Source organism: Myripristis murdjan, chromosome 5 (assembly GCF_902150065.1).
Source record: "Myripristis murdjan chromosome 5, fMyrMur1.1, whole genome shotgun sequence".
Taxonomy (NCBI): Eukaryota; Metazoa; Chordata; class Actinopteri; order Holocentriformes; family Holocentridae; genus Myripristis; species Myripristis murdjan.
In genome coordinates this window covers 19,474,070-19,491,739 of record NC_043984.1, presented here as the reverse complement: position 1 = coordinate 19,491,739, position 17,670 = coordinate 19,474,070, and the positions used below count along the sequence as shown (strand labels likewise).

Genomic DNA, 17,670 nt, shown 5'->3' with positions numbered 1-17,670 from the left:
CCAGTGATCCACTGGGGATACACTAATGATGTTGAAGTCTACATTTTCATCACTTAATGGATAAGTTGACCAACGGTCCAATCTCCCAAAAACCTGTCTGACTTGAGTCCAAGTCAAATCACACCTAATTTGACTTGAGACGAGATACTAGATACAGACTTGCACACAATAAGAGACTACAACCGATCTATTAAGTAAGTAAATGACTCTAATGTGAGTAACGTGTTAAGATCGGTCTCATCCTCAGTAGCTGTGCATATTTATTACCACCCTGCTTCTCACGCTGCAACCACAGCTTCACAAGCCTCAGAGATTAACACAGCTGATGCTTATTGCATTAATTAACAGCTCTGACAGCAAACACATTAGTTTCAAACTTTCGGAAAAGTAGCTACTGCTCATTCTCAAACACTGCATTGATCTTTTTTTCGCATTCAATCACTGTCACATCTATTATTTTTTATTATTATTTTTTGCTCAAATTGGTCAGCACCATGGAGACTGTCATATCAAAAAATGCTCAGAATTTTATATCACCTATTAATTTGATATAGCATAGAGTCTCACCTAGAAGAGGGCCTTAGATCTAGGTATAAAACTACTTAAGAGAATTTGGTGATGTTTTATGTTTGTGCAATGAGTTAAATATTTATACAGCGTATATAATTTAACAGCACACAAATGCTAACACTAGACACATAAAAGTACCAGCAAGACAAAGTTCTTGCTACAGAGCCTATAGCAACATATGCAGTATAATGCATCCCTGTGACTCATGCTAATTGCTGCCCTTCTGTCCAACCTTGTCTCTCCTGCTGCAGTCCGACAGCTCACTCACCTCCACACGCTGAGGCGCAGACAGATGGACAGGAAGGAAGCAGAAAGGGAATAATAAAGAAAAAAAGGTCAGGTTAAAGAGTCGTGCCATTCATGTAGTTCTCTACAACTCGTTTTGTATAGTACTGTGGAGATTGTGGAGCGTTCAGCTGCTGCTCTGACTCATACACTGTGATTAACATCCGAAGTTCAACTTGCGGACTACACGGTTATAAACTAGCAGTGTGAGCAGACTGAAAGACTCACCACAGTGCTGACTCATCTCGGAGCGAACATATTCTCTGATCTCATCCTCCTGAATTTCAGATAAAGAGAAGAGAGGAAGAGAGCAAAACTCAGTTAAAAGCATGATCCTTTTATAAATTGTGTATGAGGATGTGTGTGTGTGTGTGTGTGTGGCAGCATCTACGGTCTTTGGGCCCTGAAGTGAGGATGGAGCACTGACCGTCATGCCTGGCTCTCCCCTGTCTCCCTTAGCTCCATCTGGGCCCATTTCTCCCTGGAACATAGACAGGTATCAGTGCACACACAACCCGCAGAGGGCTCACACTCTCAGAGGCCTTGCAGCACACGGATTCATTAAACCGAGAGCGAGGAGCAGCACATCAACAGAATGCAAAGTCAAAGTACAAGGTGAAATAAGCAGTACTTTCTTAACACAGATAAGCTAAAATCTTGACCAGACCGGCTTTTCTCGGCCACAAGATCCGATTTGGGAGCCTCATCTGAGGTCTTAATATAAACTGGACAATGTATACTGTATATGATGGTGATTTTGGAGTCAACAAATACATCAAACAGTTCTTGGCTCACAAAAAATCCACTGTGAAAGCTATTAAGTCTGGCACTGAGCAGCACACAAGAGCAGCTTCAATTTTGCCTGCCTGAAAAAGATTTTTATGCACTCTGCACAATGTGTAATCGGTTCAGAGAGTAATCAATACAGTGTGAAGGCATGATTTTTCTGTTATTTAAATAAGGGGTGACGTTAAATCTGTGACCACAATAGGTGGTTACCTGCCAAAATTGTCTCTGAACCACAAGACAGAAGGAGACAAGCGTGACTCTCACCTGTTCTCCCCGCTCTCCTGGTATTCCAGGGATGCCACGGGGGCCCACCAGGCCTGGACCGATCGGCCCCCTCTCGCCCTGACACAGCCAAAACAACATTATGATAAACAACGCATGTACACAAAGACAGCATGAAACACAGAGTTTACCAACACAATACAGTTTGCTACAGAATTAAATTAAAAAACATAAAATTTAGTACTGTCATACAATCTATATGACCACAAACTGGTGCTCATGTCTGTCATGTGACCCAGAAAGAGGATATTGTTGTTGTTGAGTGAACTTCCAATTTTGGTGATTTTAATCTTGAGAGGTCTATAACCTCACAGTCGCTTAACACTCACATCTCACATATTATTTTCTTTCATATTCACATATTTCTCTCATTACAGTATATATTGTTTTTTTTGTTTTTTTTGTCTGTCCTGTTTTATTGCTGTTTTTTCCCAGTACATGCAGCCCATAAAAAATCACACAATCACACAAAAGCCTTCAATTGACCCATATTTCCTATGGACAATATGATGCCAGCATTAAAGGACCTGAGTGGGGTCAGTTAGCTGTCAACACACCTTCTGTCCCTGGAGCCCCTCAGGGCCTTTAGCACCAGCTGGTCCCTGAGAGCCAGTCAGGCCAGGGGCCCCATCTGCTCCTCTGGGGCCAGGAGGGCCAGGTATACCAGGAGGACCCTGCATGAAGCACAAACACAGTGTAACACAGTTGAATATGTATTTATACGCACTTATGTTAGTACTTCCTGTGGATGTGTGGGTTTGTTCTTGAGTTCATTTCAAGATCTGTTCCCGTACGTGTCGTAGCGTAGGAATGTTTTTATGTACAGAGATCATTATATAAATGTACAGTTTGCTCTGTGTTTATATTTTAGGTATGGACTCTCACCCACACACACAGCTAAATGAATGACAATAAAAAAATGGAATGAAGGTACACTAAGATGTCTTCTTGTTTTTAGTATATGTGTTGATTGAGAACAGCTGTGGTTTTTGTACAGTATGTTCACACACTGTACTGGAAGAGCTGAAGTTACAAACTCACCCGTTCTCCCTTCTCTCCCTGAGCTCCTTTGGGTCCTGCAACCCCATCAAACCCACGGTCACCCTGCATAGACAAAGACAAATGTTACACTTCACATTTGGAGGCAATTGCTGTACTCAGACAAGTGCAAAACATGTACAGTGCACACTTTACCTTTGGGCCAACCAGTCCTTCCTTTCCTGGGATCCCAGGGGCCCCCGGGGGCCCAAGATCTCCCTAGAAAACACAGGAAGGGCACCCAATGATGCTTTGCTGGTAAGGAGACATACTGTGTACACTCTGTTTATCTGCCAGAGATTTTAGCTTTACCTGCTCTCCTTTTCTTCCTGGTAGTCCTGACCGCCCATGGACCCCAGAATCTCCCTGAACACAAAACCAGATATGTTAAAAACCCTGACCCTTCATATCTAATGATAGTAGCTCACAAGAAAGTCATAAAGTAACTATAGCTGTATGCACTGGCTTTGCACACCACAGCACATCTAAATCTTTTTCTGTATTTGATTTTAACAGGCATAAAAATCCCAGTGGTGTTTTTTTTTTTTTTTTTCTCATTTCTCCTGCACTGCTTCCTAATACCATTTCTCTGTCTTTCTCACTATCTCACCTTTTCTCCTTTGCTTCCATCTGCTCCACAAGCTCCCTTGGGTCCTCGGTCACCCTGGAAACCCATAAGTTAGTTATTGACAGTGGCACATGAATGGGGCTTTGCGGCGCAGAGGACAAAATGCAGCAAACCAGCAATTCAGCCTGAGAGACAACCTATCTTGTAGACTGACAGTCTTTTCACTTGCCACTCAGGCTAAGGCACTCAAGCACACACACCTACACACACAAATACACACACACACACACCCTTTTTTTTTGGCTACCACCCACTCAACCTGCTATTGTCATTTTTCTGATGACCTAACTTCTAGTCAAAAATACTGAAAAAAAAAAAAAAAAAAAAAAAGAAACGAGATAAGTAGCATAAAAGCTGCAAAAAGATAAGAGCACATTAAGGAGTTCTGGGTGCCAGTGTGGATTCTGAGCGAGCCGACTGAGTCTGGATTAGTCATTCCAAATTAAGATTAATGATTTCTGATTGCATCTATCTACCAGCACACTGGCACTATCTCCAAACTGACAAAATTAACTTTGATGCACAGGAAGTTTCCAGTCAAATTTTTGCAAACGCTCTTCCCAGGTATTAATAAACATAATATTAGGGTGACAGGAGACATTCTGTGTGGCTATTTTTGTCTGCAACTGCATTAATCCTCTGCAGTGACGTCAATTTCATGCTTTTATGAAGCCATGATCATCACCACCCTCTGAAAATGGCCTGCAGGACGCTTCAAGGTTGAGATAAAACTTTCGCTGCGGAGAGCGAGTAACCATGGTCCTTTCATACACAGTCACGCTCACACACATGCACACAGGCGTGCACATACAGGCAAAGTGTGTGTACCAAAGTAGTCAAAGTACCTTGGTTCCTCGCATTCCTATAACACCAATCTCTCCCTTCTCCCCCCTTAGTCCTGGCAGACCGTCCTTTCCTGGGAAACCCTGAAAAACAAGAAGCAAGTCATCATCTCTCATGCCATCTGACAAAGATGGAAAACCTAACAATGCGGATGGAGTAATGGAGAGATGGAAGGAGGAATAAACACTGACTGATTCGCCAGGTACTCCAGGTTGTCCTGCCTCTCCCTGCAGATGCAACACAGAAATAATGAGACCTCTGTTAGTGAGAGTCAATGAATGACCTAGAGTGGTTTCTGACTGGCTGAGACAACATCCACTGTCACTTGCCTTCTGTCCACCGGGGCCTCGAGGTCCCTGGAACCCAGTGGATCCCCTCTCTCCAGGCTCTCCCCTCAAGCCCTGGTAACACACACACACACACACATTAATAAACCAAGGTTATTTTAGTTTTGCATTAGTTTTGCACTAGTGTTTATTTTTACTTCACTTTGACTTTTTTGTGCTCAATTTCAGTTTAGTTTTAATTTGCTTTTAAAGTGTTTTCGCTAGTTTACCACAGTTTTTATTGTTTGAATCATGATTTACAACCCTGAATGCAATTATTCCAAAAAAAAGTGGAAAAATCATTCTTTAATCAAATCACCAACCAGTGAATCGAAATGACTCAATGTTAAGCCTAAGATTCACAGTGCCGACAGCTCAAAAGCAGCAGCTACAGTGTGATCACGTCCACTCAGGAGGAGAAACAACTTCACCTGCTCGCCTGGAGGACCCTCCTGGCCCTTCGTCCCCTTCTCTCCCTGCACACCTTTGGGTCCTCTGTCCCCCTGCATTCGAAAGATGAAAAAAATCAGCTACAGTATTAAAACACCCCCTGCATGAGAGAGGCAACAGTGGAGTTTTTATTTGGATCAACAGTGTGAGAGATCATGGCGTTCACTGACAGTTTCTCCTTTGTTGCCCTTTTCTCCAGGAGGTCCTCCCACCAGCAGCGTGTCACCCTGTGGGAGACAATGCAGCTATAAGCACACAGCATCTTAACTGGGCTCAGTTGAAAGGCAAAACACACACAAAACACAATATTTCATCCTGTTGTCGAACGTGAACCTGCTCTCCTACTTCACAGCTCATTCATTACCACTGTCTGTGTTCATAAATTCCTCCTGCTCGCAGCAAAATAAATCTCACAAAACTCACGATTTCTCATTTTTCTCTCTCTTTGATTTGTCATTCCGTGTTCTTTGTCTGCTTTTGTTACAAATTACTAAATACACACACACACACACACACAAATGCACATGCACATACACACACACAAAGAGAGAAAGAGAGAGAGAGAGAGAGAGAGAGAGAGAGAGAGAGAGAGAGAGAGAGAGAGAGAGAAAGGATAATGCTCATTAGATTTTATAATGCATATACCTTTTCTCCTTTGTCACCTTGCAGCCCCAATTCTCCCTGGGAAAAAAATGTATATAAAATTGAGAGCAAGACATTTCATTCATGCGTGTCCATTTAATTCACCGTTTTGCATTAATGGCATGCTCAGGGGACGCAGGCAGCATGATGGCACATGAAATTGGGAAAAAAAGACGTGGTGGTGCTCACCTTCTCTCCCCGATCCCCACGGCTACCTGGAGGGCCCTGACGGAGACGCACAAACACACACGCACAAATGGAATCACCATGAAAAAAGCCCATGATGAAGGTTTCATTCATAGGGGGCTCATACTTGGTAAGACTGAAGAAATCGCAATATCACAATAGCTGTACACATTATTCTTTCATTTCCACCTCTGCATTTAATCATCAGGCTCTTGTCATAATACTTTAGGGGACATGGGCTGACGTAGAGTGATCATAAAGCCATGATTCCTTAGGGGACAGAGCCTGATGATGCTTCTGTGATTTTGCTTGAAAGACCTACTGTCAAAGAAAACATTTGTGCTCAGAAAATTGCAATTGATTAATGAATTGTTCAGTCTTTCAAAGAGCAGCTCTTCTATAATAAACAGTTAAAGACAGTTAAAGATTCACACATTATGGCACTGGTAGTGCTGCTATCTTTCCCTTGTTCAGTTCTGCCTTCTGCCTTCCTGTTGCTTCAGTTTTTTTCCAAAGAAACCTTGACAGGGACCCTGAAAGCTATGGAGGACAGACTTGCTAATGAGTCTCTTTAAGAACGTAGGGAATAACAGAGTGGAGGAGAGCAGTGTTCCTGAGTAAGGGATGAAAAAGAAACACTTTATATTTACTGTTGGTCCTCGTTCCCCATCCGCACCGGCACGACCTTCCTCGCCCTGAGAGATGACAGAGAGAAGACACATATAGAAAAATCTGTGTTTTTTTTTTTTTATTTTATTTTATTCTTTTTTTTATCCTACACACATAAACTTGTAATAGAACTCAAATTTAGTGCCGTGGAGGTGCATTGGAGGTCTTACTCTGGGCCCGGGGTCTCCTCTCTCTCCTCTGGGTCCTGTGACTCCAACTCCAACCTCACCCTGGCCAGAGAAGACACATGGTCTAATAAATTTGTGAGAAAAGAAACAACTATACTATAACAGGATGAATTAGATATAAGGTATAAATAGAGGAAGGTATAAATATACGCCTGCTTGCATAGTTACCTTATCCCCTTTGGTCCCATCAATACCAGGGGAGCCCTAGAGAGCAGGTAAGATATTGATCATATGAATCATCTCTCTGTCTCACTGTTTCTCTCTTACTGAGATTAAATATCATTGTGCCAAGAAAAAAGTAATAAGACAAACCTATAAGTAAGCTGACATAGCATACAATTTACTCTACATTAGCAAAAAAAAAAAAAATCAAAGTCAAATTCACATGATAGGCAGGAGTAACATCAAAATTCTCTCTGTGAACGCTCAAAAGGCAGACGTCTAGTGGCAGCCCAGCAAGCTCAAGGATCAAACCTAAATAGCCCTTAGCAGAGCTAAGCTCTGGACAAACATGTCACAGTGTAATACAGATGGGATTTAAACTCACTGCTTGTCCAGGAGGTCCAGGTGGACCAGGAGCTCCAGGGTTGCCCACTCGGCCTGGAAAACCTTGGAGACCCTGACAATGAGACCATAATTCTTCAAAAATGTACAACACAGATGCAGGCTAAAACCATATTGTATTACTTTTGCAGATAGTGGGGATATGTTCGGCAGTATTTGATCAACAGCTCGACCAACCCTCTCTCCCAGTGGTCCAGGAGGTCCTAGTTGTCCATTCTCTCCTCTCAGGCCAGCCAGCCCAGGAGTGCCTGCTGCACCCTGGGGCCCCGGGGGACCAGCCGGACCAGGAAGTCCAGGATCGCCCTGAAATGCAACAGCAGGTGATGTGCTGATAGATTTTAATCTACAGAATTTCAGTGTAAACAATAGACATGCCGTGACTTCACTGATTAGGGACATCTGTGCCATGCACTAACATTGTACAGCATAACACGACTCACCTTTAAGCCCTGAGGCCCAATTTGACCACGAGGACCAGCCAGTCCTATGCCCCTTTCTCCCTGCAACACAAGTTGTGTCATGGCTGTCACACACTGTAGATAATGGCAAGGTGCAGACAGATAAATAACAAATGTGACACAAACTTACTTATCTCCTTTGGGTCCCGGTGGTCCCTGTGCCCCCTGATTGAGACACAATTAAGGCAGTGTGAAAATAACTGAAACTGAGCAGCTACAGGCTTTTGAAGGCCAATACCAATATGAAAGTCCATTTTTTAAACAATCAAATGGCTATGATGCTTTATGTATCTGAATACGCAGCTCTCCTAAAGTGAGCATGAAACTGAAACAAAACAATTATTAGATTTATAAGCCCCCAACATGACACACACACACACGGCACACTGATGAAGAGATATCATTGTCCTCCCAATGACCTTGGTTGGCTCACTGAGCTCAAAAGACAACAAATGATGAAAGGTTATCTGCTAACTAGTAAAGACAAAAATGGATCCATTATTACTCACAGCTTTACCAGTATCTGGATAGAATTATTGTACATTTGTGTGATAACTGGTGCAGCCTATGTATTGACATATTGTTACCAGTTACCAAAAGTGGTGATCTAACATCCTAATTTTTATTTTATTTTGGGACATTTTTTATTCTCAGTGGCCATTTATTCCTGTGGCATTGTTTGCATTGCACATCCCAGAGCTCATTTTGCAGTCCAACAGAGTCATAAGTAATGTGACAGCTTGATTTCCTGTTGAAGTTTGAGTGTCTGGTCTTTTCTTTGTCTGTTCAGCCTCACTGACTATCATAGATCATGCATAGTTATTCTTCTACTTATTCCAAACAGACTCCTATTACTGCTGCCAGATACAAAAAAAATGCATCACTTCCTGTGTGTTCTTCCCAAGATAAAGCATCCCAAAAATAAGTGCTCAGCAGAGCAAAGCCTCATCAACCGGACATGGGTTGAATGGCTATAGTGTTAAATCAGTCTGTGATGCAGCACACACTTAGAGATGAAAATGTCGCAGTTTATTGCTTTCATGTAAAAACGTGATCCAAATGGCTGCTCAAAAGGTTACTCACATCTTCTCCAGGCTCCCCAGCTTCACCAGGAATACCCTTGTTAAGACAGGAGATAAATACAGCTGCTGTTAGCCTCACGATCATTATGCTATGTCAGCCGGTAAAGGTGCTGAGTGTTGTTCTGTAGCAGTGTTACTCACTCTTTCTCCTTTGGTGCCAACAACACCTTTCTCTCCCCTGTCACCCTGAGTGACAACAATTACCATACTATGTTACTAAAAACAAAAAAACTGTAAATATATTCACCTGGGCTTATGTCAGTAAATGATGGCAAGCCTGTCCTGCTGAAGGTTTGATCAGACTCACCTTTACACCAGGCAGACCTCTCTCTCCTGTCACGCCCGGCAGTGTCGGACCAGGAAGACCCTGCAGCCAGAACCGAGAAAGTATCAGCTATTGTGTTTAACACCATCGTATGCCACCTTTCCAAAGTGCTTTTTAACCGTTCAGCTGTCAGAACAGACTGTTTATTGGATCTACTGTGCATGTACTGAATCTTCTCCATTTAATAGCCAAGAAGTAGTCAGTACTCAAGCAAAGATGGATCATAGCTACATTTGTGATAATGATAATGATGGTGATTCACCTTCTCTCCTTTTGGTCCAGGAGGTCCAGCCACAGCCTAAAAAAAGGAAAGAGAAATGCAATAAATTAATAAAATAATAAGCATAATTAACAAGCAGTGTACCTCCTTGGCGACTCAAAGACAGAAATGTGTACCTGAAAGGCTTTGTATTCATCAAATATGTTCACCCAGCCATTATCTTGTGCAGCTTTCAAAGATCAATAACCTTTATGTCTTCTGCAACGTCGTAAAGCAAATGCCTATGTGCAAATGATCTGGATAGAATTATTGCTGAACTGTTGCATTACATTAAAGTGGAATTGTTTGAAACGTCAACATTTTACTCTCTTTCCAGCTGTCAGATGGCAAAAACATTTGTCTGACAACCACTGGTTTGACACAGAAGTTTTGTTACTACATGGAAGAAGAGACTGCAATGTTGAATTAAAGGCAAGTGTTTACAGGGACCAGTGCACTCAGATATGTTAGTACATTAGTCAGGGTTAAAATAATTTAAGATGGCAAGATAGCATCAGACTTAGAGATTTATATTTGTGAAGCTTAATAACAGTGTCTTTGTGAAGGCTGGAGGGCCAAAAATATTTTGTCCATCATGATTTATTAAACCTAAGAGATATAAATCTGTCAGTGCGATCCAATCTTTCCATATTCAATTAAAGAAACAATCCATCCTCAAATGCCTTTATACTTAGATATCATCAATCTGTGATGTTCCAGGTGTTGTTATGTGATGAAGTGTTGTAATTTACTTTTTTAATGTGCCTACTTTCCTTCAACCTGTCTACTGATAATTCAGTTAGTGATTTCCTGTGTTTCCCAGAATGGGTTGTAACATCCCTGCAGAACAGACTTTTGTGTTCTGTGTACATGGAGCTGGGGAGAGCAACAGCAACAGCAATAGCAATAATGCAGTTAGCTTTCTGGAAAGCAAACAATTTCGTAGTGTGGTCCTGTACCTGGGAGTTAAAATGACAAAAAGCATGACAAAAAAAAATAAATAAATAAATAAAAAAAGGTGATGCATTTTGTCCATCCAGGATGCAAGCTGTGACTGTATTGCTTTACACTGTATTGAGGCTACTGCTGTTAGAGAGATTGGTATGTTGTTCTCTTCCACAGTGGATTTTCCTTTGTATGACTGCGTGTCAAAACGGTGATTATATATAAAAGCTCCTGGTTTTTGGTTGGTTTGGACACCAAAAATATTTGCCAAAAAAATTTACCACTGACATTTTAGAAAGCTGAAATATGTTTTGCTTTGTAGCATCATTGAATAGGCATATCATGATGTGATACCAGATAATCTTAGTTTGGCCAGATATCCATGGCAGTACATGATAATAGCACATCACCAAACTAAAAAAAAAAAAAATCATTAATAACAATGTTAAGAGCTTTACAGGTGGATTTTTCCTTTAATGGTTGATCTAAGTGGGATGAAGGGTAGATGCACGACAGGGCTCTCATTATACATAGAATCCTCTCTCCTTTGGCTGGTTTGTAATCATTTGCTGGAAAAGCTGAGAAGCTGTGAGTCACAGCTGTGTAAAGATAACACATTCTCATCTGCAGCTGTGCCATGTGAACAAACAATTAGTCGACAATACATACAAGTACAAGCAAACACAAGCACACACAAACATACACACGCATGAATATGAACCAACACACTTATGCATGCATTTGCACACACTCATACACAAACACATCGATGCACACACCGTTTCACAGAACTCGTGTGGTGAGATGGGTGGGGTTTGCGTGATGAGGCGGAAAGAAGCAGCAACAACCCACTGGGACAACAAGGTGCCTCTAAATACCCGTCCTGGGTTTAAGTGTCAGGGTTTCAGTCAGTGCTGAGGCAAATGAGGCACTAAGCTGAATACATGCGAGAGTTACTGAACAGGTTATTTATTAGAGACTCCTGTGGATTGACCTACAAAAGGGGGGACTTGGCCGCGCACTGGTGGGACCCTCAGTTACTGGCTGTTTGGATGCTGAATAAAAAAATGGACAGAAACATAAAACCCAACTGAATGTCCTTGCTTTTATAGAGAGGCTGGTCTGTGGTCCTTCTAGCACTGGAAAAATCTAGCACTGGAAGGGCGCCCACCTGGGATGATGGGATCTCTGCTGGGGCTGGTTACCCTATACATATATGGGCTTGGCATGCAGCAGCACTAATAGCAGGTGGTGGTTAAGGACTGAGCTCACATGAGGGATCTGCTGCCACTATCCATCATCTCTGCCCTGGAGGATCTACCCTCTCTTGCCCTCCATCTTCCCCACTCCTCCCTACAGAAGACGATACTGACAGATGACCCTGAAGCAATCCTTAATGTATTTGAGAGATCAGTGATGTTGTGTGGTTGGCTTCAGACTACCACATGAAAAAAAAAAAAAACGCCTCCAGTCCTGTACTTGAAGGCTGAAGTGTGGACTTACATCCAAAAACAAATCCTAGAGAAAGAGGCCCTGGAGTTTTACACTGGACTTCCAACAGCGAGGGGAGGTTTATACAGATATGTACTGTGATTTAATTTGTGGTTTTAAAATCATTTACGATTAAATCAGCATTCATTTTCACTGAATTTCAAATAAAAAGGGCAAGTGCGAATACAATTAAGTGCTGTTGGAATATCAGGAAAAAAGATGATGGAGATGTGTAAAATCAAGTCAAGGACATGCTGGTAATTAAATGAGGAGGTCTTATGCTGCTTATATTATTCAATATATATATATATATATATATATATATATATATATATATTATTGAATTAATTTGGAATTAATTCAACACTTGAAGGCTTTTTTCCAGAATGATGGCCCACTGGCTATGGGCATCAGTGGTTTCCACCGCAATCCCACTTTCTTGCCGACTTTACTTAATACCGTAATATGTGATTTGATCATTTAGTCTGTATAACACTGCTCAACAACAACAGCAACTGGTAATGACAGGGGAGCGGGGAGAATATTGTACTACCAGGCAATAATAAGAGGGATTATTGTGAAATAAGCATGCCTGAGGCAAACACAAGCAACACTGTTGATTCATTTTTGATTTCCAGACTCCAAGCAGGTTACTGCAAAGAAGATGATAAAGGATGGGCAAAACATTAGTGCTCTAATTCCCATTTAAAACGTCTAGTTTTAATACTTCTTCAGGGGAGAATGTTCTCTTTTCTCTTCCTTGTGATTGAACAGCCTGACAGACCACAAATGACCTGAGCACTATAAGTTAGCAGAGCTACTGGATTCTATAACAGGGAAAGGCCCTTAATAGGGATGATATTGCATGTGTTGTAATTTGATATTTGCACAACTGTTTTGGTATATTCATAACCATAAAGCAGGGCAGAGATGACTTGAGCTATGATGGGCATATCCACAGGAAAACCATAATTGTGATGTCACTTTCAGTCACATTGACCTGAAATCTAGGCTTGATTTAACACGTGCCTCGCTGGGAGGCTCCATTACTCAGGTAAATATTCCTTATAACCAACAACTGACCGACTGATGGGCTGGTGCAGCACTTCAACAGAACACTGAAGGCAACGATCCATAAATTTAAGCTGTTAGTTTCAGTGCGGGAGGTACAACTCGCCTCCACAGGGCTTTCCCCCTGTGAGCTACTGTACTGCCAAAAACCTGGGGTTGTATCGGCTCTCCCTTCAATGGGTCAGAGAGCACTGGAGAATTTGCTCCAATCATATAAATAAGAGCCTCATAACAGGGAAACCCAGCTGGGGCAGCTTGCACTGGACACAGTTATTTTATTACTGCTTTTTCCAGCTCAAAATTACTCACCAAGTGACAAAGCCTGCTCACACAGGTCACTGATTACAAGGTGGCATAATCCAACATAGTTTGCTGTTTGAATTCCTAACAGTTTGGCACAAGACGGTCCCCACTAGGAACAGAGGTCCCAAATTGTTTTTAAATCCAGAAATCATCCTTTGTGAGTACCATGTCTCACAGAGCTTTCCAGACATGCTTTCACCCACACGTCCTAACGTCAGAGACCACATCAAAACCTCCAATGACAGTCTGGCTCTTTCTGACTTCACAATGAGCCTTAGCACTTCAGTTTGGACCATTACAAGTGGAACACAATGGCCAAGGTAAATGGGTTTTCACTGCCCAGGGCCACTGAACTACTGGATTTGGTAGGCACTGCAATGATTTTACTAAACACTGATTTTAATTTTTGTTTGTATTAAAGTACTTTTGGTGCTTTTTAGGTTGCTCACGATTTTCTATTGACAACGAGTCATGGACAGGAGGCTGCACCCTCAATGACTGAAATGCTGCTTCCTGTTTTGACCATACCTTAACCTGTAACTAGCAGTGGCACATGCAGTTTTAAAAGATCTGTCATGGAGGCCTAACATGAGCATGGCTCTGAACTGATAAATGTGAATCTGGGTAAAGGGCATCACAATATGTCAACATGTAGGGCATCGCTTGCACTGTGTGCAGCTCCACCCAGAGGTGGACAAAACAGCCACAGCCTGCCCAGAGCCCAGAGACCACCTGTATACCTGTGTAAGAGCTGAAAGCTCTCACAGTAGAAAATATTGTAGAGAAGGAATATCTTGCTTTTGTATAATCCTGCAAAATCCAATAAAAAAGTTTAAAAAAGGAATGTCTTGCTTTCAAGAAGGTGATCATAACCTCTATACCTACCTCGTTAGATACCACATATATTTCGTTGGGATCCTGGTCATAAAAAAGATCTTACTGTACTGATTTTACACAAAGACTCAGTGGCTACAAAATCTTCTCACCTTCCCTGGAGGACCAGAGTCTCCTTGTTCCCCCTTTAAGCCGGCCAGGCCTGGAGGTCCAATAATGCCCTGGGGAGCAAAATATATGATCATGTTGAGGAATAAACATTATTTCTATATTTTATGACATAAACTGCAGCTATACTGAGCCAAATGCAGCCAAAAACAAAAACTGTGCCACATTCAGATACAGATACAGACACACACACACACACACACACACACACACACACAGGCATGCACACACACCTGTTTTCCTGGTAATCCAGGTGTTCCATCTTTACCAGACACCCCATCTATTCCAGGGACCCCAGGTTTACCCGCTTCACCCTGTGCAGAGGGACATATTTCAGCATGGCTCATTTCTGTACTATATCTAGCATGCGCAATCATATTTGGCTTCAAATCTTCTAAGAGGGATGCAAATTATTATCAGCTATCTCAAATTCGTTTTCCAATTTACCAAAACCAGAATGGCAAATGAGATGCCAAAATACACTGGTCACATAAAAATCACATCCTGCTAAATAATAGGAAAAATCTTTTTTCAGTATGTTTCATTTCATCTCTGTAAAATATAGTGCTTCCTGTTTCAGGGCAGAAAAACATAAATGGTATTGCATTTATTTGGAAAAAATACATTTACCACATTTTCATCTCTTACGACATGTTCTATCAACACCTTATCTTGTTATCATAGGATCTTACAAGAGGTTTATGTTAAACTGATTTTCTATGGAATGCCTCAGTATTGGGTTAAATGATTTCTTTGATGTTACACTGCACACATACAAAATGATGCACACAAAAACTCAAAAACTTCACTTTCTACATGCACAACTGTAGCCACAGTGTATGATTAATACTGTAGAGCTGGGCTTCATCATCCTGTGTCACAGTGTAAAAACTGCTGGATCAGCATTACAGACTCACCGCTGGCCCTGACCGTCCCGGTGGGCCTTGTGGACCCTGGAGGGAGGAACAAATGCGACGGTATGTAAGAACACATTGAGAATACGCCATGGCATTTCCAGTGAATTTCATGAACAAACATGAAGCTGTTTTTCTCAAGAGACAAGCTATGATTTATGGGTGCACTTACAGTAGCTCCAGGGGGACCTGGTGGTCCTGGCAGTCCCGTGCTCCCTTGGGCACCAGGAGGACCCTACAGAGAGAAGAAATAAGCTCACAGAGGCCAACTGTAGATCTACTATACAACTTGACTGCATGGATTGTTATATGCACGCCCTGTGAATGGACTGAGAAAGAAATATTAGTCTAAATATCAAGTAAAAGATTCAAAGTAACATCACAATGATTTTACCTGGACACCAACTCCTGGTTGTCCTTGATTACCCTGTGAAAGACACATCCACTTTAGGTCTACGGCCATGTACCAAACACAATAATTACACTATTAATACTATTAAAGGTAATGCACTCAGATGATAAAAACGTGGTGAACTCACTTTCACACCTGGTGGACCCGGAGGCCCATTGACGCCAATGGGGCCCTGAAATGAAAACCAATGTTATCAGTATGCTGAGGTTTCTGATGGTCAGTAATAAGGGACTGTGCTTGTGTGTGCATGGCACTTACAGTTGGCCCTCTCACTCCAGGCTCCCCTGGGTTTCCCTATCAGCAGAAAATAAAGCATATATGAGCTATATTCACATCATACAAACCTACTAAAACATGCCTAGTAAAATGCACAAATACATGGTAAATAACATATTCATATAAAATATGTTTACATGAATTATGTGCTACAAAAAGTGCAAATAGTACTCCATATTTGAAAATATGGAATACAAGCTGGCATATATAGCGTACACCCATGTCACTGACTGACATGAGCTCTTCCAATGAATTCACATGCCAGCATACACATAAGTACACACAACAAACACAACAAACTGCTGTAATCACAATAGCTGGTAAAATATACATACACAGACCAAGCACAAAGTAAAGAGGCACTCACAAGATAAGCACTGAAAAAGTCAATGCCTTGAAAGGGATAAGCGCACAACTAAGCGCAGGTACAGCTGCATGCACAATAAGCAGATTCAAGCAAATTGACAACACAGTACTTTTTGGAGTACACCCATTTAGTATTCCCTCCACTATTGTGTACATTTGATCTTGGCTAGTGCTACAGCTCAAAATGTCAGCTGACTTTCCTTTCATCTTGCCAACAAATCTGTGGTGTTTTACACATTAAAAATTCAGCTCATCTTGAGTTTGACATGGATGCTTTGGGGACAGGTGGTCGGGATTAATATTTCATGAGGAACCTATCAAGGCCTGACTCTTATCCCAGACTCCGTCTCTCTGAGGGATGTTTCCAATACAAATGAATTAAGATTAAAGTGATGAAATATGCCTGGGAGCGAGATGACTGTGTGTGCATTCTGATGCTAGGTCCATCTAGTCTCCTTTTGTTGACAATAGATCCATCGAGCTAGCTCCTTGCTCTCTGTGCTAAAAGTGAAATGGCATCTCTCCAGCTTTGGTCCACTTTTGCTTCCCCACTTGTACTTTCTACCACCAGGACAACTTCTCCCATGCTCGTCCAGATCTCAAGCATTGCAGCCAGCAGCTGAGAACCTACCGGTCTGCCTATAACTCCAGGGAACCCAGGCATGCCCTGGAGAGGATGAAAGAGATGAGAAGGTGGATGGCAGAAGGTTGGAGAGACACGTGGGTGGGGAGGAGTGTTGGAAGGAGAGGGAACAAACAACATTGACAAAGAAATGGACAGAAATAAGAGACATAAAAGGGGAAGGATGAGAGGAGAGAAGAAGACAGTGAAGTGTTAGTGGCAGAGCTGCAAAAGGTTGCTGCCTACATAGCCTCAGCCCAAGGAGGGGAAAAAGAGCTCTGTTGGCTTCGTGCTTGCAGCCAAACCCTATGGTTCACTCCGCAGCGCAAGCCTAAGAAAAGGCCAACTTGCTGGGTTACTGGTTACTCACTGGATGGCCTAGCGGACCAGCCGGCCCTGTTGGACCCTGCTCCGACATTCAAGGAAGGAAACAAAAAGCATGAGGAAGTGCTCACTATCTCCCCTCCTCCAACATTTATTATTATTTCAACGCAAGCAATCGTTTCCCCCTTCCTGTACAGTGGTTGATGACTAACAGTGTGTTTAGGCTTTAATGGACTCATTTTGAATGGTACGGTGAGGGAACTGATGAAACCTCAGTGTGTCCTTTGATGTGAACAGGAACCCTGCTGGTTGAATCTCTTCAAAAAGGTAAGTATATGCAGTGTGGTTGTACAATGCATG

General features: G+C 42.1%; 1 protein-coding gene across 1 annotated transcript in view; it reads right to left on the bottom strand.

Moving 5' to 3' along the window:
* col7a1 (collagen, type VII, alpha 1) overlaps nt 1-17,670 on the bottom strand; it is a 62,880-nt gene that overhangs the window by 2,835 nt on the left and 42,375 nt on the right. Inside the window, exons 80-114 of the mRNA XM_030052550.1 lie at nt 16,996-17,031; nt 15,981-16,016; nt 15,850-15,894; nt 15,705-15,737; nt 15,483-15,545; nt 15,314-15,349; nt 14,630-14,710; nt 14,381-14,449; nt 9,588-9,623; nt 9,308-9,367; nt 9,142-9,186; nt 9,002-9,037; nt 8,050-8,083; nt 7,901-7,962; nt 7,638-7,763; nt 7,444-7,515; nt 7,065-7,100; nt 6,879-6,938; nt 6,690-6,734; nt 6,043-6,078; nt 5,857-5,892; nt 5,382-5,438; nt 5,193-5,264; nt 4,765-4,836; nt 4,627-4,662; nt 4,438-4,518; nt 3,575-3,628; nt 3,277-3,330; nt 3,121-3,183; nt 2,968-3,030; nt 2,484-2,600; nt 1,909-1,986; nt 1,283-1,336; nt 1,084-1,132; nt 839-847 (exon numbers count right to left, since the gene is read on the bottom strand). Coding sequence (XP_029908410.1) covers nt 839-847; nt 1,084-1,132; nt 1,283-1,336; nt 1,909-1,986; nt 2,484-2,600; nt 2,968-3,030; nt 3,121-3,183; nt 3,277-3,330; nt 3,575-3,628; nt 4,438-4,518; nt 4,627-4,662; nt 4,765-4,836; nt 5,193-5,264; nt 5,382-5,438; nt 5,857-5,892; nt 6,043-6,078; nt 6,690-6,734; nt 6,879-6,938; nt 7,065-7,100; nt 7,444-7,515; nt 7,638-7,763; nt 7,901-7,962; nt 8,050-8,083; nt 9,002-9,037; nt 9,142-9,186; nt 9,308-9,367; nt 9,588-9,623; nt 14,381-14,449; nt 14,630-14,710; nt 15,314-15,349; nt 15,483-15,545; nt 15,705-15,737; nt 15,850-15,894; nt 15,981-16,016; nt 16,996-17,031 — 1,942 coding nt within the window. The remainder of the gene's footprint in view (nt 1-838; nt 848-1,083; nt 1,133-1,282; nt 1,337-1,908; nt 1,987-2,483; nt 2,601-2,967; nt 3,031-3,120; nt 3,184-3,276; nt 3,331-3,574; nt 3,629-4,437; nt 4,519-4,626; nt 4,663-4,764; nt 4,837-5,192; nt 5,265-5,381; nt 5,439-5,856; nt 5,893-6,042; nt 6,079-6,689; nt 6,735-6,878; nt 6,939-7,064; nt 7,101-7,443; nt 7,516-7,637; nt 7,764-7,900; nt 7,963-8,049; nt 8,084-9,001; nt 9,038-9,141; nt 9,187-9,307; nt 9,368-9,587; nt 9,624-14,380; nt 14,450-14,629; nt 14,711-15,313; nt 15,350-15,482; nt 15,546-15,704; nt 15,738-15,849; nt 15,895-15,980; nt 16,017-16,995; nt 17,032-17,670) is intronic.